At 39.4% G+C, this 23,392-nt stretch overlaps 1 protein-coding gene across 1 annotated transcript; it reads left to right on the top strand.

The window, feature by feature from the left end:
- The first annotated feature begins 6,727 nt into the window (after positions 1-6,727).
- Positions 6,728-9,803, top strand: LOC132643551 (heat shock cognate 70 kDa protein 2-like). The gene is made up of 2 exons (XM_060360006.1): positions 6,728-7,026; positions 7,874-9,803. Exons 1-2 carry the CDS (start codon positions 6,813-6,815, stop codon positions 9,607-9,609), a joined length of 1,950 nt encoding a protein of 649 aa, XP_060215989.1. The 5' UTR covers positions 6,728-6,812; the 3' UTR covers positions 9,610-9,803.
- Positions 9,804-23,392: the final 13,589 nt, after the last annotated feature.

Here is a 23,392-nt window from a genome sequence, read left to right as displayed (position 1 = left end):
GTCTCTTGTTTATAAGTGTGGCGCGATTCACACTCATAAACTAGACTCTGCTCGACACGGCTCGTAGACACACCCTAGGACGGAACTGCTCTGATACCACTTTTGTCACGACCCAACCGGTGGGCCATGATGGGTACCCCGAGCTAACTTCCGAACACCACTCATCATGCTAACCATTATACCCAACCTGTACACACGTAATAACTAAGGCAATACATATATATATACACAAGCCCTCACGGCTGTAAAATGATATACAACAATAAACAGTGGGGTGATCATAAGACATCCACTACCGACACATATTTATCTACGAGCCTCTAACTAGAGTACTGAACATAAGGACTGGACAAGACCCCGTCATGCCCGAATATATGCACAAAAGAATATGTCAAAAACTGCACCTCCGGAGTAGGAAAGTGCTCCTGTGCAAGCTGATCTGGCTCCTAAGGATCTGTACCGTCCCTCTGTCTACCTGTGGGCATGAACACAGCATCCAAAAATAAAAGGACGTCAGTACGAACAATGTACTGAGTATGTAAGGCATACATGGTAACATAACAAGGGAATATAGAAAGCATAAGAAGAAAAGATAACCGTAACTACTTGCCTCTTAAGGCAGGATCATGTATGCTAGCTCTCATATAGACATCATCATCTCATGTATACACACACACTCACACACACACACACACACACACACACACACACACACACATATATATATATATATATATATATATATATATATATATATATATATATAAACTTCCCGACCATGTAGATACGGTGTGATCATCATTAGCCCGCGTCCGTGCCTTCCGCGTCCGGGGTAAACATCTCATGCCGCCCACTAGTGGTGTCTGCCCATGCTATCAAGACATAGTGTATATGTCGCCCGCCTTAGCAGTGTCTACCCGGCCCTATAGGCATGGTGTAATCTCATCACTATATACTTATCATAAGACATGCATAAGAACTCAAGTGAAAGCTACAACTCTATCGGGGTGACGTAAGGTCGAGAACCCCAGATTCCATTATAGAGTAGTCATGATCGTCATGTCTCACCTTGAAGGAACTAGCATTATAAGGTGAGACTAGCAACAATGAATTACATCAAGGAACCATGTAAGGATCACTAGCCTCATAATAATATCATGTCATAAGCCTTAGGATCTCTAGACATAGATTCATCATCATCATTACCATGGACATATTTCATCTTTATCTCATAAGGAACTCTTAAGAATATTTAACTTTCATCTTTTGGGATGTAAGAAGGTCATGGGAATTACCGAAAAGAAATCGCAATATATAAGAACCATGCCTATGAAGCAAGGGCTAGCCTTACATACCTTTATATCTTTTTAACTCTATTGCCTACTTGCTTGCCCTTTGATTTCGCGATTCTACCTTTAAGAGAATTTGTACTAAAATTAGACAACCGGAAACATACATAAGCTTAAGCTAAAGCAACTAGGAGTTAATGAAAATTCGGCGATATTTCTTTTGTTTCGACAAATTCTGCCATAAAATAAGACAACCCTCAACATCGATAAGAACACCCATAACCACATCATCAATAAGTTCTTCAAGTTAAACATTATTTACTTCTTAATCCACCTTCAAAATCATCCATAACCATACCTATGATACAACATCCTATTCATTCTCATAAAATATTCCTTTAACATCCTTTGTATTATTCACCACAAGATTGTACTTATAACATGTCAAAAACTATTATTCAAATCAAGTCATTATTCAAGAGTATCACTATTTCCATATTTGTACTCCATATTCTCTTCCCTTCCATAATCCAAGTCTTTTAACCTCTCAATATTCTTAATAACATGCATTGAACATAAAACTTACCTTTGATAATGTTGGAATGGACTTTGGATGAGAGTACTTTACTTGGAGAAAATCCTACTTCAATACAAAAGGACTTCTTGGTTTTGACAAACCCTAGAGAATATCCTTGCACTTGATTCTACTAATTCTTGATGTTTACTCCTTGATTTCCCTTGGATATATGATGATATGACGAGAAATTTTTTCTAGAACCTTCAAGACTTGGAGAGAGAATGAAATCTGAAAATTAGGAGCTCAACTCGTCTATTTATAGCTGAAACTAGAAAGTTCCAGAGGAGCGGTTCGATGAGCGGGTCGACGACCCATCGACAGTCCATCGACTTGCCTCGTCGACTAACACCTAAAAATCCCTGATTGCAGAAACGTTTCCACGGTCGGGTCGGCGGTCCGTCAACTTGGTCCGTCGACTTGTGCCTGCAGGTCTCAGTCTGCAGAAACATATTGATGGTGCACAGTGACGGTCTGTTGACATGTCGACGGCCCGTCGGCACTGACTGGTGTCTGTAGAATTTCCCTGATTCAGTTCAGATTGTGTCGATTCGATTTGTTCAACTTCTAACCCCGTAAATCACCAGGAATACCTGCTGGTACACCGTGTTCGATATTTTCTACCTTAACTTTCTCCAACAGGCTTACTTATTTTTTTTCCTCAAATGTCTTTGGAATCTTAATTAGAATCATTAAGTATCCCTTCTTACTAGTAGGGACATCATATTCACCTTAACTTACTTTGTCCTATTCACCGCACAACGACATGAAATTTTTTGAGGTGTAACACCGACCCTGTTCAACTTCCGGACCAACGACTCTGCTCCCGAATGATTACCACAAGTCCTCTCGTGGACTTCACGCATCACATAATCTATTTCTCTTTATTTAAATCCTTATAATCTACGCACATTCTGAATTTACTGCCTTTTTTAAGCACAACTACTACGTTAGCTAACCAGTTCGGGTATTTGACTTTCCGGGATAGAACCTATTTTTAAAAGCTTTGTTACCTCCTCTTTGACGAACTTATGCTTAACTTCGGCCATTGGTCTCCTTTTCTGCTTCACCAGGGGGAAATGTTGATCAAGACTTAGCTTGTGAGCCGTCACCTTCGGCGGTATACCTGTCATGTCTAAATGGGATCATGCAAAATAATTAGCGTTAGCTTGAAGAAATTCAATTAATTTACGCTTGAGCTCCGGGGTTAACCCCGTGCCCAGGTATACATTTCTATCCGGCAGATGCACGAACAAAATAATTTGACCTAATTCTTTCACAACTGATTTGGTTGCGTCTGAATCATCTGGTAGCACGAGCAATCTAGGAACACCGAAACCTTCTTCCTCAAAGTTTATCTTTTCTTCCTCTTTCTTCGGAATGACTAGGCCCGAGTCCTGTGATTGCTATTTAACATCTTTGCATTTGACCAACTCCTCTACAGCCTTTAATACTAGTTCCTTCGGTATTGGAGTTGCATCTTCAACAGCAAACATCTCCCTTGCCGCCAGCTGTTCCCCATGAACTGTTTTTACACCCTCTAGGGTTGGAAATTTCAATATTTGGTGCAACGTCGAGGGTACTGCCCTCATGTTGTGCATCCACGCTCTGCCAAACAATGCATTGTACCTCATCTCACCTTCTATGACGTAAGAATTTGTTTGCTGAATAGTCCTAGTGGTATTCACCGGCAAAGCAATTTCCCCCTTCGAAGGTTCACACGCCATATTGAATCCGTTGAGAACTCGAGCTGCCAGTACAATTCGGTCTAATAGTCCCAGCTGCTCTACCACTTTCCAACGAATAATATTGGCTGAACTACCTGGATCAATCAAAATACGCTTAACCTGAGATTTATTAATGAGGACAGAAAATACCAAAGCATTATTGTAGGGTTGAATGATGCCCTCCGCATCTTCGTCACTGAAGGAAATGGATCTCTCCGGCACGTAATTCCTGGTTCTTTTTCCCAAGTGATCGAGACCTTTGTCCTCTTCATCATTGGACCCCGAAAAATTTCTGCCCCACTGATAATCATATTGATCATGTGTTGAGGCTCCACTGGTTCAACTTGCTTATTTGCTTCGCTGTTTTTTTAATTTCCTTTCGCTCGGTTACTTAGAAATTCACGCAAGTTCCCGTTCTTCAATAGTCGGGCTACTTCATCCCTAAGTTGTCGACAATCCTCGGTTTGATGACCATGAGTACCATGGTAATCGCATACCACATTCGGATCCTTTTGAGCAGGATCGGACCGAAGCGGCCTTGGTCACCTCGTGTCCTTAATATGGCCAATAGCTTAAACGAGACCTGCAGCATTGACAATGAAATTGTACTTGGACAACTTCGAGCTCTCACCACTGTCAGACGACCCACCGGTATCATTCCTAAATTTCAAACCTCGATTACCCGAACTGTGATCATTTCGCCTATTATTCCTGACCAAGTGATGATTGCAACCGCTTCATTCCCTATCCGTCCTAAAGTTGGACCTTTCCGATTGGTCATATGGCTGGTACCTATCCTTCGATGACTTCGAGCCTATTTCGACCACCCTTTTTGGTCTATCTGCATTTTTGCTTTGGCTTGCCGAACCTGGTGAAAGATCAAGTTGATCATCCTCCACTCAAAATTTGGACTCATAGCTGTTGTGGACATCGACCCATGTTACCGCCTCGTACTCTAACAAGTTCTCCTTCAGTTTTAACGAGGCGGCGGAGCTCCAAGGGTTGAGTCCCTTGGTGAAAGCTTGGGCTGCCCATTCATCCGGAATTGGGGGCAAAAACATTTGTTCCTTCTGGAATCTTGATACGAACTCTCGGAGTAACTCGTTGTCCTTTTGGACGATTCTGAATATATCAGCCTTCCTGGCTTGGACCTTCCGAGCTCCCGTATGAGCCTTTATAAAAGTATTTGCAAGCATTTCAAATGAGTTAACAGAATGTTCGAGAAGCATAGAATACCATGTCATTGCCCCCTTGGACAATGTGTCGCCGAACTTCTTTAGCAGCATCGACTCAATTTCATCCTCTTCGAGATCATTGCCTTTTATGGCATAAGTATAGGAAGTCACATGCTTATGTGGATTCATCGTTCCGTCGTACTTAGGAACATTCGGCATCTTAAACCTCTTCGGGTTCAACTTCAGGGCCGCGCTCGGAAGGAAAGGCCTTTGAATGTACCATTTGGAATCCGGCCCTTTTAAGATCGGAGGAGCCCCGGGGATCTGGTCCACTCGATAATTATAGGTTTCCACCTTTTCTCATTGGTGTTGATCCATTTGGTAAATACTTCGAGCATTTTCAGGACCTCGGACGACCCATTGGAGCCCGATCCGTTCCTATTGTCAGCAACTCAATCTTCCCCGCAGACCGGTTCACTGATTTGGTTGGGTTTCGCCGTGCTTGCACCGCTGCTCTTCTTTTGAAGTTGAGCTATAGTCGTCTGTTGTTCCTGCAACATATTAAATATTTAGCGTAAGTTAATTTCTTCTCCCGCATCATCCGATGTCTTTCGTATAGATGCTCGAGGTGAAATCACGGGGTTATTGCTGTTGAACAGATCAATGGGCTAAGTGCCGCCAACATTCTGGTCGACAGCGTCATTTGAATTGACAGCATTTGGAGCTACGGGGGGAGGGGGGTTGTGACTTGTGAATGCCATTTGGATCAACATGGGGTAAATTATTGCATGGTACCCAGTTGTTGTTGTTCTCGTCGTGGTGGCTTGGTTCACCGTTATTGTTCATGATTGGCTGCTTTTTGACATCTCAAAGTTAACCTGAAATCACAAACTTCAGGAGAACAAGTGGGGTTGTAAACAAATTATCACTATTATCCTTAGCCCCACGGTGAGCGCCAAACTGTTACCCCTAAAAAGGTAATAATTGAATTTTTACACGGTTTAAAGGATACATGATTTAATCAGTCGTTAACGTAATGAAATGTTAAATAACAATAAGTTGTATGTAACGAACAAAGATAGAAATAGCCTGAATCATCTATTGCTTGTAACTGAAAACTGATCCGGTGCAGAGCATTAAAGTTGTGGTGCCCGAGCCAAATCGCTAAAGAACTTGAACTGTATGAAATTTTACAGAGTAAGTGTGTGAGATTAGAATCAGATCCCCTCTAATGAGAGGGTTTACCCCCTTTTATAGTACAAGAATTAGAGTTCTAATGCTCCTTAAAATCTGATAATTTGATACTAATTACTACTATTAACGGCGCCTTAACAGCTGGTCGCGTAATGGGAGGCGTGAAATCCGACCTGTAACGGATTTCTCGCGTTTGTGCTAACTGGCGTCTTCCCGGCTTACTGGATAAATGACCCCTCGGACGTCGTTTAATCCGAATCACCGAACTCAAACCAACGCCACATCTTGAAGTCAACGTTTCTATCTTACTCCGACCTCTCATCGGAAGGTCGCAACATTTTACACCGTTTTTACCGTAAACAACCTTCATAGGACCGTGCCAAGGTCCATCATGTGAATCCCTTGGCACGATAAAGTTATACCTTCAACCAAACAGAGACATCCACCTTATTCCGCGTACCAAACGAAGGGCACTTGATGGACCATATTTGAAATGCTAGGGGTATTTTGGGCATCTATTTTGCCGATACTTTTTTCTTGTGTTTTTCATCCTTTTTGTTCGATAGTAGAAACCACAAAATTAAAGTTCACATGAACTTCGTGGCAGCTGGCATGTGGGAAGACGGTTTGGGCCCCATTAAGCGAGTGGTTAATTCTTGGTCGAACAACACTTACATAATGACCAAGTCCCCTAAGAAATAGGAAAAAAAAGAACATTCTAGAACCAATAAGCCCAACCCATTATATACACCACCACTCCTCCCCCAAACCCTACACACATTCATTCTTTCTTCATTATTCACTCTCTTTATTTTTCATTGTTACAAAACAAAGTTTTTTTCTTTTTTAAGTAATGGCCGGTAAGGGTGAAGGACCGGCAATTGGAATAGATTTAGGCACAACATATTCATGTGTGGGAGTATGGCAACATGATCGTGTTGAGATTATTGCTAATGATCAAGGCAATAGAACAACACCTTCTTATGTTGGTTTTACTGATACTGAAAGGTTGATTGGTGATGCTGCTAAGAATCAAGTTGCTATGAACCCCATTAACACCGTGTTTGGTAAGTTTTTTTTTTTTCCGTTCAGATGTACTATTTAGATCTGAATTTTTTGTTGCTTATTTTTTTGAGCTTGTGTTATTGTTTTTACACAACATTATACAACATAGTGTATAAAAGGTGTTAATACACAAATATGAGCCAAGTCGGGTAACAAACTCGAAGTATGTGCTACGTGGTGTAAATATTGTCAAAAATGGTCATAGAGCGTAAATATGTAGAATTTTTTTCTGTTGCAAGTAGTAGTGGCAATATATTATTTCTATAAACACTGTATTTGGTAAGTTTTATGTTCAGATCTGTTATTAAATCTGTATTTGTCCATGATGCGATTCATATCGATTTGTTTTTATGTAGAATTTTTTTGTTGAAGCTGATTTGGAGTTGATTTACTTTAATGATCCTGAGTGTTAATGTAAAAATATGTCTTAGATATTGTTTATTTGACCTGCTTTATTTTGAGCGGATAGTCTCTCTATCTCCCAAGAAGGTAGGGGTAAGGTCTGTGTACGCTCTACCCTACACTTGGTATGTTGTTGTTGCCTTAGATATCGTTTGATTTAGGTGACTGTTCTAGAATTATGTTAGATCTGAATTGTTTCAAACTAATTGTTGATGTACGATTTTGAGCCGTAGCGAAGTACTGCTAGCATGAATATATATGTTAATCTAGTTGGTTGCTGTGGATGTAACCCCATGTCTAAATATTAATATTTATATGGTTTTTCATGTTCATGTTTGCTAGACATAACCATAGGTAATTCGACCAAATTATGTAATCTTTAATATGGCTATGTGTGGGAATAAACTTTTTATTTAAGTTGTGCTTACTGGGTTTTCATAATGACAGATGCTAAGCGTCTTATTGGAAGGAGGTTTAGTGATTCCTCTGTACAGAGTGACATCAAATTGTGGCCTTTTAAGGTTATTGCTGGACCTGCTGACAAGCCAATGATTGTCGTCAACTACAAGGGAGAAGAGAAGCAGTTTGCTGCTGAAGAAATATCTTCCATGGTCCTTATAAAGATGAAGGAAATCGCCGAGGCCTTCCTTGGATCAACCGTGAAAAATGCTGTTGTTACTGTACCTGCCTACTTCAATGACTCGCAGCGTCAGGCTACAAAGGATGCTGGTGTCATATCTGGCTTAAACGTCATGCGTATTATTAATGAGCCCACAGCTGCTGCCATTGCTTATGGTCTTGACAAAAAAGCCACCAGTGTTGGTGAGAAGAACGTTCTTATCTTTGATCTTGGTGGTGGTACCTTTGATGTTTCCCTTCTCACTATTGAAGAGGGTATCTTTGAAGTGAAAGCCACGGCAGGAGACACTCACCTTGGTGGTGAAGATTTTGATAACAGAATGGTGAACCACTTTGTTCAAGAATTTAAAAGAAAGAACAAGAAGGACATCACTGGTAACCCGAGAGCTCTTAGAAGATTGAGGACAGCTTGTGAAAGGGCGAAAAGAACTCTTTCCTCCACTGCCCAGACAACAATTGAAATCGATTCCCTATATGAGGGAGTTGACTTCTATACGACCATTACTCGTGCCAGATTTGAGGAGTTGAACATGGATCTTTTCAGGAAGTGTATGGAACCCGTTGAGAAATGTTTGAGGGATGCCAAGATGGACAAGAGCAGTGTACATGATGTTGTTCTTGTTGGTGGATCTACTAGAATTCCCAAGGTTCAACAGCTGTTGCAAGACTTCTTTAACGGGAAGGAGCTTTGCAAGAGCATCAACCCAGATGAAGCTGTTGCCTATGGTGCTGCCGTGCAAGCTGCCATTCTTAGTGGTGAGGGTAACGAGAAAGTACAAGACTTGTTGCTTTTGGATGTCACCCCTCTATCTCTTGGGTTAGAAACTGCCGGAGGAGTGATGACTACCTTGATTCCAAGGAATACCACCATTCCCACCAAGAAAGAGCAGGTGTTCTCTACCTATTCTGACAACCAACCTGGAGTGTTGATTCAGGTTTATGAGGGTGAGAGAGCAAGAACTAGAGACAACAACTTGCTCGGTAAATTCGAGCTCTCTGGTATTCCTCCTGCTCCTAGGGGTGTGCCTCAGATCACCGTCTGCTTTGATATTGATGCCAATGGCATCTTGAACGTCTCAGCTGAAGACAAGACCACCGGACAGAAGAACAAGATCACAATCACCAATGACAAGGGTAGGTTGTCAAAGGAAGAAATTGAAAAGATGGTCCAGGAAGCCGAAAAGTACAAGGCAGAGGATGAGGAACACAAGAAGAAGGTAGAGGCCAAGAATGCACTGGAGAACTACGCCTACAATATGAGGAACACTGTGAAGGATGAGAAGATTGGTTCTAAGCTTAGCCCAGAAGACAAGAAAAAGATTGAGGATGCCATTGATCAGGCAATTTCATGGCTTGATAGCAACCAGCTTGCTGAAGCTGACGAGTTTGAAGATAAGATGAAGGAGCTGGAGAGCTTATGCAATCCCATTATTGCCAAGATGTACCAGGGTGCTGGTGGTGAGGCAGGTGCACCTATGGATGATGATGATGCTCCTCCATCTGGTTCTAGCGGTGCAGGCCCCAAGATTGAGGAGGTCGATTAAGTATGTGAAGTGTGATCGGTGCTAGTTATTTTTAGTATAATACTATTCTATATTGGGTACTTTTTATATTTTTGCGATGTTAGTATATTGGTCTCCTTTACTTATTAAGCTGTTGAATGTTTCATACCTTGATGGCCCTTTAAATTTGGGCCATCGATTTTGCATTGTCAATGGCAATTATCGATTTTATTTAACTGCTTTTGGATACAAAGTTATGCTGAGATTTTTGCCTTTACTTCTTTGTTACCCTGATGTGAGAAATATCTTGCGTCTTTAGGAGCCCGTTTGGATTGGCTTATAAGTTGCTTATAAGCTGTTTTTAGTTTTTTTGAGTGTTTGGCTGGCCAGTTTAAAGTCATTTTGTGCTTAAAATAAGCTCAAAATTATGCTCATTTGATTTAGCTTATTTAAAGCAGCTTATAAGCTGAAAACAACTTATAAGTCAAAAAAAATAAGTTAGACTATCCCATTTTTTTTTTTTAACTTATAAGCTGCTTCGAAGGTTCTTCCAGTTTTGAATTTCTGTCTTGGATGTGGGATATTTTGGGAGTTAACAGGGGAGAAAGTCTCAATGAACGATACTTATTTGAAAAATGCATTCTTCTAGAAAGATATTTGAAACGGAAAAGTTTCAGATGTGCTCTTCTACTATATGAAATTGCATGGATATGCTCGTCATTAAAAGATAGTTTCACATATGCTCTTAACGTTATTTTTTGAGTTACTCATGTCCTTGATTTAATGAAAAACCCGATAAAAATATTGGATGACGGATTTGTACAGTTTCGCGTAGTATGAGAGCATATTTGATCCATTAAAATTCCTAAATATTATGGCAAAAAATAAAAATATGATACAAAATATTAGTGCATTTCAAAACATAAAAAATAGGCAAAAGTCATAGATGGCTCTCTAAACTTTATCACATTTTTCTCATGGCTACCTAAACCGGGGGTTGTACCTATTGACTATCTAAACTACCCTGAATTTATACCACATAAGCACTTTTTGGCCTTTTTTTAATTACACTTGGGCGCGTGTATATACGCCCCGATGACGTGTACTTTAGCTCCATTTAACGCCTCCCACGTGGAAAATAAAATTCACGTGGTTTTTTTTTTTAAAAAAAAAACGGGTTCCTAATGTAAATGGGCCTACCACTAATCTAATTCCCATTTTTGCTCTTTTCTCTCTCCCCGACCCATCTCTCTCTCACCGCGACATCATCGACGGTGAGCATCACCGTCGATTAAAGGTGTTTTGAGGATAATATCTTACGTGTAAGTATTTTAAACCTTTGTATCTCTCTAGATTAGTTGTTAATCGTGTTCATAATGGTTGTTTAAGGTTGCTAGGGTTTTACTTTTTGAGATTAGTTTAGTTTTTTTTTTATGTTTGTTTAGTATTCCGTCCCTTTCCGTTACTATATTTGTAGTGTAGTAGTCGTTTCTTGGTGGTGAGTGGGATTAGAAAGTTAGTATATTCCGTCCCTTTCCGTTACTATATTTGTAGAAAGTTAGGTTTTTAATTTTCAAATTTGGGGTTATGTGTTTGAGAATATTCCCTGCTCCATTTCTGTAAAATATGCCTTAAAAGTGTGCCTTTTTGGTAATTTTGCTGAAATTAAATCATTTTGTGATTTTTTTTGCAGGTTTACCTTACTAATTGACCATGGAGGAGGTCATATTTACACACATTCACTACGGTGGGACCTTTGTAGAAAATCCTGACCCTAATTACCATTCCTTTTTAGTGCCAATCATCAGGTATATCGAGAAAGACTATTTTTCCCTAATGGAATTGCTTTATTATACTAGAGAATTAGGCTATTTATCAGTTGATGGTTTTTTTACCAAGATGCAAATACTAGAGAATTCAATGTTATTGAGTCTGACAGACATCTACTAGACCTAATAAAATACCTAAAAAATGAGGACCCCTTTCATGTATGTGTCCTTCATTCATTGGATATGGCCGAGATTTTGGCACGTGGGTCTTACTTTAAGTTAAAATACATAGCCGCAATAATTCCCGCCTAAATTTTGTCGTATTGGCTTTTTCCGTACATGTCATAATTACGGATGTGCCCCGGCACTAATGAATAATTACGGATGTGCCCCCGCACTAATGAATAATTACGGATGTGCCCCCGCACTAATGTATAATTACGGATGTGCCCCCGCACGAATGTTTGTCCAATAATAGTGTTGGGCCTCAACTGGGGCCTCAACTTGGGTCTCAACTTGGGCCTTGGATAGATAGATCCTGGGCCCAATAAGTAATTAAGGGGTCCCAGTGTTCTAGCCCAACAAGTCTTACCTGTACGACGATCACCCTCAATAACAACTATCACCCGCAATAACAACTATCACCCTCAATAACAATACTCTTAGGTTTGTGTGTCCGCGCAGCGGGTTAGACAATGTTTTCAGCTACGCCGATATAATACTAAATATAAGTATATTTAATATTATATATAAATGCAATTCAGCTATAAATAATATATTATAAATAATTAGCTGGAGTTATATATAATTATTGGTAATATATATATATTAACAATTACTATAATGTCAGGAAATAATTCTTAGCATTAATGCAAAAACGTTTTGGTGGTGTAGGCATGTTGAAAATAAATGGCAGTTTAAATAAGAGGCTGAGAGAGGAATAGTATGTGAGACCTATACAAAACCTGCTGAGACCGATATATCGGGTCCTCTTATATATGAATTCCTTAGCCTCATCTCAGCCATCCGTTATAATATTACCGGATGGCCGAGATTTTGGCACGTGGGTCTTACTTTAAGTTAAAATACATAGCCGCAATAATTCCCGCCTAAATTTTGTCGTATTGGCTTTTTCCGTACATGTCATAATTATGGATGTGCCCCGGCACTAATGAATAATTACGGATGTGCCCCCGCACTAATGTATAATTACGGATGTGCCCCCGCACGAATGTTTGTCCAATAATAGTGTTGGGCCTCAACTGGGGCCTCAACTTGGGTCTCAACTTGGGCCTTGGATAGATAGATCCTGGGCCCAATAAGTAATTAAGGGGTCCCAGTGTTCTAGCCCAACAAGTCTTACCTGTACGACGATCACCCTCAATAACAACTATCACCCGCAATAACAACTATCACCCTCAATAACAATACTCTTAGGTTTGTGCGTCCGCGCAGCGGGTTAGACAATGTTTTCAGCTACGCCGATATAATACTAAATATAAGTATATTTAATATTATATATAAATGCAATTCAGCTATAAATAATATATTATAAATAATTAGCTGGAGTTATATATAATTATTGGTAATATATATATATTAACAATTACTATAATGTCAGGAAATAATTCTTAGCATTAATGCAAAAACGTTTTGGTGGTGTAGGCATGTTGAAAATAAATGGCAGTTTAAATAAGAGGCTGAGAGAGGAATAGTATGTGAGACCTATACAAAACCTGCTGAGACCGATATATCGGGTCCTCTTATATATGAATTCCTTAGCCTCATCTCAGCCATCCGTTATAATATTACCGGATGGCCGAGATTTTGGCACGTGGGTCTTACTTTAAGTTAAAATACATAGCCGCAATAATTCCCGCCTAAATTTTGTCGTATTGGCTTTTTCCGTACATGTCATAATTACGGATGTGCCCCGGCACTAATGAATAATTACGGATGTGCCCCCGCACTAATGAATAATTACGGATGTGCCCCCGCACTAATGTATAATTACGGATGTGCCCCCGCACGAATGTTTGTCCAATAATAGTGTTGGGCCTCAACTGGGGCCTCAACTTGGGTCTCAACTTGGGCCTTGGATAGATAGATCCTGGGCCCAATAAGTAATTAAGGGGTCCCAGTGTTCTAGCCCAACAAGTCTTACCTGTACGACGATCACCCTCAATAACAACTATCACCCGCAATAACAACTATCACCCTCAATAACAATACTCTTAGGTTTGTGTGTCCGCGCAGCGGGTTAGACAATGTTTTCAGCTACGCCGATATAATACTAAATATAAGTATATTTAATATTATATATAAATGCAATTCAGCTATAAATAATATATTATAAATAATTAGCTGGAGTTATATATAATTATTGGTAATATATATATATTAACAATTACTATAATGTCAGGAAATAATTCTTAGCATTAATGCAAAAACGTTTTGGTGGTGTAGGCATGTTGAAAATAAATGGCAGTTTAAATAAGAGGCTGAGAGAGGAATAGTATGTGAGACCTATACAAAACCTGCTGAGACCGATATATCGGGTCCTCTTATATATGAATTCCTTAGCCTCATCTCAGCCATCCGTTATAATATTACCGGATGGCCGAGATTTTGGCACGTGGGTCTTACTTTAAGTTAAAATACATAGCCGCAATAATTCCCGCCTAAATTTTGTCGTATTGGCTTTTTCCGTACATGTCATAATTACGGATGTGCCCCGGCACTAATGAATAATTACGGATGTGCCCCCGCACTAATGAATAATTACGGATGTGCCCCCGCACTAATGTATAATTACGGATGTGCCCCCGCACGAATGTTTGTCCAATAATAGTGTTGGGCCTTAACTGGGGCCTCAACTTGGGTCTCAACTTGGGCCTTGGATAGATAGATCCTGGGCCCAATAAGTAATTAAGGGGTCCCAGTGTTCTAGCCCAACAAGTCTTACCTGTACGACGATCACCCTCAATAACAACTATCACCCGCAATAACAACTATCACCCTCAATAACAATACTCTTAGGTTTGTGTGTCCGCGCAGCGGGTTAGACAATGTTTTCAGCTACGCCGATATAATACTAAATATAAGTATATTTAATATTATATATAAATGCAATTCAGCTATAAATAATATATTATAAATAATTAGCTGGAGTTATATATAATTATTGGTAATATATATATATATTAACAATTACTATAATGTCAGGAAATAATTCTTAGCATTAATGCAAAAACGTTTTGGTGGTGTAGGCATGTTGAAAATAAATGGCAGTTTAAATAAGAGGCTGAGAGAGGAATAGTATGTGAGACCTATACAAAACCTGCTGAGACCGATATATCGGGTCCTCTTATATATGAATTCCTTAGCCTCATCTCAGCCATCCGTTATAATATTACCGGATGGCCGAGATTTTGGCACGTGGGTCTTACTTTAAGTTAAAATACATAGCCGCAATAATTCCCGCCTAAATTTTGTCGTATTGGCTTTTTCCGTACATGTCATAATTACGGATGTGCCCCGGCACTAATGAATAATTACGGATGTGCCCCCGCACTAATGAATAATTACGGATGTGCCCCCGCACTAATGTATAATTACGGATGTGCCCCCGCACGAATGTTTGTCCAATAATAGTGTTGGGCCTCAACTGGGGCCTCAACTTGGGCCTTGGATAGATAGATCCTGGGCCCAATAAGTAATTAAGGGGTCCCAGTGTTCTAGCCCAACAAGTCTTACCTGTACGACGATCACCCTCAATAACAACTATCACCCGCAATAACAACTATCACCCTCAATAACAATACTCTTAGGTTTGTGTGTCCGCGCAGCGGGTTAGACAATGTTTTCAGCTACGCCGATATAATACTAAATATAAGTATATTTAATATTATATATAAATGCAATTCAGCTATAAATAATATATTATAAATAATTAGCTGGAGTTATATATAATTATTGGTAATATATATATATTAACAATTACTATAATGTCAGGAAATAATTCTTAGCATTAATGCAAAAACGTTTTGGTGGTGTAGGCATGTTGAAAATAAATGGCAGTTTAAATAAGAGGCTGAGAGAGGAATAGTATGTGAGACCTATACAAAACCTGCTGAGACCGATATATCGGGTCCTCTTATATATGAATTCCTTAGCCTCATCTCAGCCATCCGTTATAATATTACCGGATGGCCGAGATTTTGGCACGTGGGTCTTACTTTAAGTTAAAATACATAGCCGCAATAATTCCCGCCTAAATTTTGTCGTATTGGCTTTTTCCGTACATGTCATAATTACGGATGTGCCCCGGCACTAATGAATAATTACGGATGTGCCCCCGCACTAATGAATAATTACGGATGTGCCCCCGCACTAATGTATAATTACGGATGTGCCCCCGCACGAATGTTTGTCCAATAATAGTGTTGGGCCTCAACTGGGGCCTCAACTTGGGTCTCAACTTGGGCCTTGGATAGATAGATCCTGGGCCCAATAAGTAATTAAGGGGTCCCAGTGTTCTAGCCCAACAAGTCTTACCTGTACGACGATCACCCTCAATAACAACTATCACCCGCAATAACAACTATCACCCTCAATAACAATACTCTTAGGTTTGTGTGTCCGCGCAGCGGGTTAGACAATGTTTTCAGCTACGCCGATATAATACTAAATATAAGTATATTTAATATTATATATAAATGCAATTCAGCTATAAATAATATATTATAAATAATTAGCTGGAGTTATATATAATTATTGGTAATATATATATATATTAACAATTACTATAATGTCAGGAAATAATTCTTAGCATTAATGCAAAAACGTTTTGGTGGTGTAGGCATGTTGAAAATAAATGGCAGTTTAAATAAGAGGCTGAGAGAGGAATAGTATGTGAGACCTATACAAAACCTGCTGAGACCGATATATCGGGTCCTCTTATATATGAATTCCTTAGCCTCATCTCAGCCATCCGTTATAATATTACCGGATGGCCGAGATTTTGGCACGTGGGTCTTACTTTAAGTTAAAATACATAGCCGCAATAATTCCCGCCTAAATTTTGTCATATTGGCTTTTTCCGTACATGTCATAATTACGGATGTGCCCCGGCACTAATGAATAATTACGGATGTGCCCCCGCACTAATGAATAATTACGGATGTGCCCCCGCACTAATGTATAATTACGGATGTGCCCCCGCACGAATGTTTGTCCAATAATAGTGTTGGGCCTCAACTGGGGCCTCAACTTGGGTCTCAACTTGGGCCTTGGATAGATAGATCCTGGGCCCAATAAGTAATTAAGGGGTCCCAGTGTTCTAGCCCAACAAGTCTTACCTGTACGACGATCACCCTCAATAACAACTATCACCCGCAATAACAACTATCACCCTCAATAACAATACTCTTAGGTTTGTGTGTCCGCGCAGCGGGTTAGACAATGTTTTCAGCTACGCCGATATAATACTAAATATAAGTATATTTAATATTATATATAAATGCAATTCAGCTATAAATAATATATTATAAATAATTAGCTGGAGTTATATATAATTATTGGTAATATATATATATTAACAATTACTATAATGTCAGGAAATAATTCTTAGCATTAATGCAAAAACGTTTTGGTGGTGTAGGCATGTTGAAAATAAATGGCAGTTTAAATAAGAGGCTGAGAGAGGAATAGTATGTGAGACCTATACAAAACCTGCTGAGACCGATATATCGGGTCCTCTTATATATGAATTCCTTAGCCTCATCTCAGCCATCCGTTATAATATTACCGGATGGCCGAGATTTTGGCACGTGGGTCTTACTTTAAGTTAAAATACATAGCCGCAATAATTCCCGCCTAAATTTTGTCGTATTGGCTTTTTCCGTACATGTCATAATTACGGATGTGCCCCGGCACTAATGAATAATTACGGATGTGCCCCCGCACTAATGAATAATTACGGATGTGCCCCCGCACTAATGTATAATTACGGATGTGCCCCCGCACGAATGTTTGTCCAATAATAGTGTTGGGCCTCAACTGGGGCCTCAACTTGGGTCTCACTTGGCTGGATAGATAGATCCTGGGCCCAATAAGTAATTAAGGGGTCCCAGTGTTCTAGCCCAACAAGTCTTACCTGTACGACGATCACCCTCAATAACAACTATCACCCGCAATAACAACTATCACCCTCAATAACAATACTCTTAGGTTTGTGTGTCCGCGCAGCGGGTTAGACAATGTTTTCAGCTACGCCGATATAATACTAAATATAAGTATATTTAATATTATATATAAATGCAATTCAGCTATAAATAATATATTATAAATAATTAGCTGGAGTTATATATAATTATTGGTAATATATATATATTAACAATTACTATAATGTCAGGAAATAATTCTTAGCATTAATGCAAAAACGTTTTGGTGGTGTAGGCATGTTGAAAATAAATGGCAGTTTAAATAAGAGGCTGAGAGAGGAATAGTATGTGAGACCTATACAAAACCTGCTGAGACCGATATATCGGGTCCTCTTATATATGAATTCCTTAGCCTCATCTCAGCCATCCGTTATAATATTACCGGATGGCCGAGATTTTGGCACGTGGGTCTTACTTTAAGTTAAAATACATAGCCGCAATAATTCCCGCCTAAATTTTGTCGTATTGGCTTTTTCCGTACATGTCATAATTACGGATGTGCCCCGGCACTAATGAATAATTACGGATGTGCCCCCGCACTAATGAATAATTACGGATGTGCCCCCGCACTAATGTATAATTACGGATGTGCCCCCGCACGAATGTTTGTCCAATAATAGTGTTGGGCCTCAACTGGGGCCTCAACTTGGGCCTTGGATAGATAGATCCTGGGCCCAATAAGTAATTAAGGGGTCCCAGTGTTCTAGCCCAACAAGTCTTACCTGTACGACGATCACCCTCAATAACAACTATCACCCGCAATAACAACTATCACCCTCAATAACAATACTCTTAGGTTTGTGTGTCCGCGCAGCGGGTTAGACAATGTTTTCAGCTACGCCGATATAATACTAAATATAAGTATATTTAATATTATATATAAATGCAATTCAGCTATAAATAATATATTATAAATAATTAGCTGGAGTTATATATAATTATTGGTAATATATATATATTAACAATTACTATAATGTCAGGAAATAATTCTTAGCATTAATGCAAAAACGTTTTGGTGGTGTAGGCATGTTGAAAATAAATGGCAGTTTAAATAAGAGGCTGAGAGAGGAATAGTATGTGAGACCTATACAAAACCTGCTGAGACCGATATATCGGGTCCTCTTATATATGAATTCCTTAGCCTCATCTCAGCCATCCGTTATAATATTACCGGATGGCCGAGATTTTGGCACGTGGGTCTTACTTTAAGTTAAAATACATAGCCGCAATAATTCCCGCCTAAATTTTGTCGTATTGGCTTTTTCCGTACATGTCATTATCAATTGGGGTCCCACGCACTAATGAATAATTACGGATGTGCCCCCGCACTAATGTATAATTACGGATGTGCCCCCGCACTAATGTATAATTACGGATGTGCCCCCGCACGAATGTTTGTCCAATAATAGTGTTGGGCCTCAACTGGGGCCTCAACTTGGGTCTCAACTTGGGCCTTGGATAGATAGATCCTGGGCCCAATAAGTAATTAAGGGGTCCCAGTGTTCTAGCCCAACAAGTCTTACCTGTACGACGATCACCCTCAATAACAACTATCACCCGCAATAACAACTATCACCCTCAATAACAATACTCTTAGGTTTGTGTGTCCGCGCAGCGGGTTAGACAATGTTTTCAGCTACGCCGATATAATACTAAATATAAGTATATTTAATATTATATATAAATGCAATTCAGCTATAAATAATATATTATAAATAATTAGCTGGAGTTATATATAATTATTGGTAATATATATATATATATTAACAATTACTATAATGTCAGGAAATAATTCTTAGCATTAATGCAAAAACGTTTTGGTGGTGTAGGCATGTTGAAAATAAATGGCAGTTTAAATAAGAGGCTGAGAGAGGAATAGTATGTGAGACCTATACAAAACCTGCTGAGACCGATATATCGGGTCCTCTTATATATGAATTCCTTAGCCTCATCTCAGCCATCCGTTATAATATTACCGGATGGCCGAGATTTTGGCACGTGGGTCTTACTTTAAGTTAAAATACATAGCCGCAATAATTCCCGCCTAAATTTTGTCGTATTGGCTTTTTCCGTACATGTCATAATTACGGATGTGCCCCGGCACTAATGAATAATTACGGATGTGCCCCCGCACTAATGAATAATTACGGATGTGCCCCCGCACTAATGTATAATTACGGATGTGCCCCCGCACGAATGTTTGTCCAATAATAGTGTTGGGCCTCAACTGGGGCCTCAACTTGGGCCTTGGATAGATAGATCCTGGGCCCAATAAGTAATTAAGGGGTCCCAGTGTTCTAGCCCAACAAGTCTTACCTGTACGACGATCACCCTCAATAACAACTATCACCCGCAATAACAACTATCACCCTCAATAACAATACTCTTAGGTTTGTGTGTCCGCGCAGCGGGTTAGACAATGTTTTCAGCTACGCCGATATAATACTAAATATAAGTATATTTAATATTATATATAAATGCAATTCAGCTATAAATAATATATTATAAATAATTAGCTGGAGTTATATATAATTATTGGTAATATATATATATTAACAATTACTATAATGTCAGGAAATAATTCTTAGCATTAATGCAAAAACGTTTTGGTGGTGTAGGCATGTTGAAAATAAATGGCAGTTTAAATAAGAGGCTGAGAGAGGAATAGTATGTGAGACCTATACAAAACCTGCTGAGACCGATATATCGGGTCCTCTTATATATGAATTCCTTAGCCTCATCTCAGCCATCCGTTATAATATTACCGGATGGCCGAGATTTTGGCACGTGGGTCTTACTTTAAGTTAAAATACATAGCCGCAATAATTCCCGCCTAAATTTTGTCGTATTGGCTTTTTCCGTACATGTCATAATTACGGATGTGCCCCGGCACTAATGAATAATTACGGATGTGCCCCCGCACTAATGAATAACCGGATGGCCGAGATTTTGGCACGTGGGTCTTACTTTAAGTTAAAATACATAGCCGCAATAATTCCCGCCTAAATTTTGTCGTATTGGCTTTTTCCGTACATGTCATAATTACGGATGTGCCCCGGCACTAATGAATAATTACGGATGTGCCCCCGCACTAATGAATAATTACGGATGTGCCCCCGCACTAATGTATAATTACGGATGTGCCCCCGCACGAATGTTTGTCCAATAATAGTGTTGGGCCTCAACTGGGGCCTCAACTTGGGTCTCAACTTGGGCCTTGGATAGATAGATCCTGGGCCCAATAAGTAATTAAGGGGTCCAAGTGTTCTAGCCCAACAAGTCTTACCTGTACGACGATCACCCTCAATAACAACTATCACCCGCAATAACAACTATCACCCTCAATAACAATACTCTTAGGTTTGTGTGTCCGCGCAGCGGGTTAGACAATGTTTTCAGCTACGCCGATATAATACTAAATATAAGTATATTTAATATTATATATAAATGCAATTCAGCTATAAATAATATATTATAAATAATTAGCTGGAGTTATATATAATTATTGGTAATATATATATATTAACAATTACTATAATGTCAGGAAATAATTCTTAGCATTAATGCAAAAACGTTTTGGTGGTGTAGGCATGTTGAAAATAAATGGCAGTTTAAATAAGAGGCTGAGAGAGGAATAGTATGTGAGACCTATACAAAACCTGCTGAGACCGATATATCGGGTCCTCTTATATATGAATTCCTTAGCCTCATCTCAGCCATCCGTTATAATATTACCGGATGGCCGAGATTTTGGCACGTGGGTCTTACTTTAAGTTAAAATACATAGCCGCAATAATTCCCGCCTAAATTTTGTCGTATTGGCTTTTTCCGTACATGTCATTATCAATTGGGGTCCCACGCACTAATGAATAATTACGGATGTGCCCCCGCACTAATGTATAATTACGGATGTGCCCCCGCACGAATGTTTGTCCAATAATAGTGTTGGGCCTCAACTGGGGCCTCAACTTGGGTCTCAACTTGGGCCTTGGATAGATAGATCCTGGGCCCAATAAGTAATTAAGGGGTCCCAGTGTTCTAGCCCAACAAGTCTTACCTGTACGACGATCACCCTCAATAACAACTATCACCCGCAATAACAACTATCACCCTCAATAACAATACTCTTAGGTTTGTGTGTCCGCGCAGCGGGTTAGACAATGTTTTCAGCTACGCCGATATAATACTAAATATAAGTATATTTAATATTATACCGGATGGCCGAGATTTTGGCACGTGGGTCTTACTTTAAGTTAAAATACATAGCCGCAATAATTCCCGCCTAAATTTTGTCGTATTGGCTTTTTCCGTACATGTCATAATTACGGATGTGCCCCGGCACTGATGAATAATTACGGATGTGCCCCCGCACTAATGAATAATTACGGATGTGCCCCCGCACTAATGTATAATTACGGATGTGCCCCCGCACGAATGTTTGTCCAATAATAGTGTTGGGCCTCAACTGGGGCCTCAACTTGGGTCTCAACTTGGGCCTTGGATAGATAGATCCTGGGCCCAATAAGTAATTAAGGGGTCCCAGTGTTCTAGCCCAACAAGTCTTACCTGTACGACGATCACCCTCAATAACAACTATCACCCGCAATAACAACTATCACCCTCAATAACAATACTCTTAGGTTTGTGTGTCCGCGCAGCGGGTTAGACAATGTTTTCAGCTACGCCGATATAATACTAAATATAAGTATATTTAATATTATATATAAATGCAATTCAGCTATAAATAATATATTATAAATAATTAGCTGGAGTTATATATAATTATTGGTAATATATATATATTAACAATTACTATAATGTCAGGAAATAATTCTTAGCATTAATGCAAAAACGTTTTGGTGGTGTAGGCATGTTGAAAATAAATGACAGTTTAAATAAGAGGCTGAGAGAGGAATAGTATGTGAGACGTATACAAAACCTGCTGAGACCGATATATCGGGTCCTCTTATATATGAATTCCTTAGCCTCATCTCAGCCATCCGTTATAATATTACCGGATGGCCGAGATTTTGGCACGTGGGTCTTACTTTAATTTAAAATACATAGCCGCAATAATTCCCGCCTAAATTTTGTCGTATTGGCTTTTTCCGTACATGTCATAATTACGGATGTGCCCCGGCACTAATGAATAATTACGGATGTGCCCCCGCACTAATGAATAATTACGGATGTGCCCCCGCACTAATGTATAATTACGGATGTGCCCCCGCACGAATGTTTGTCCAATAATAGTGTTGGGCCTCAACTGGGGCCTCAACTTGGGTCTCAACTTGGGCCTTGGATAGATAGATCCTGGGCCCAATAAGTAATTAAGGGGTCCCAGTGTTCTAGCCCAACAAGTCTTACCTGTACGACGATCACCATCAATAACAACTATCACCCGCAATAACAACTATCACCCTCAATAACAATACTCTTAGGTTTGTGTGTCCGCGCAGCGGGTTAGACAATGTTTTCAGCTACGCCGATATAATACTAAATATAAGTATATTTAATATTATATATAAATGCAATTCAGCTATAAATAATATATTATAAATAATTAGCTGGAGTTATATATAATTATTGGTAATATATATATATATTAACAATTACTATAATGTCAGGAAATAATTCTTAGCATTAATGCAAAAACGTTTTGGTGGTGTAGGCATGTTGAAAATAAATGGCAGTTTAAATAAGAGGCTGAGAGAGGAATAGTATGTGAGACCTATACAAAACCTGCTGAGACCGATATATCGGGTCCTCTTATATATGAATTCCTTAGCCTCATCTCAGCCATCCGTTATAATATTACCGGATGGCCTAGAT

Source organism: Lycium barbarum, chromosome 6 (assembly GCF_019175385.1).
Source record: "Lycium barbarum isolate Lr01 chromosome 6, ASM1917538v2, whole genome shotgun sequence".
In the NCBI taxonomy this organism is placed as follows: domain Eukaryota; kingdom Viridiplantae; phylum Streptophyta; class Magnoliopsida; order Solanales; family Solanaceae; genus Lycium; species Lycium barbarum.
Note: the sequence above shows the minus strand (reverse complement) of the source record. Positions and strands in the feature narration are given on the sequence as shown.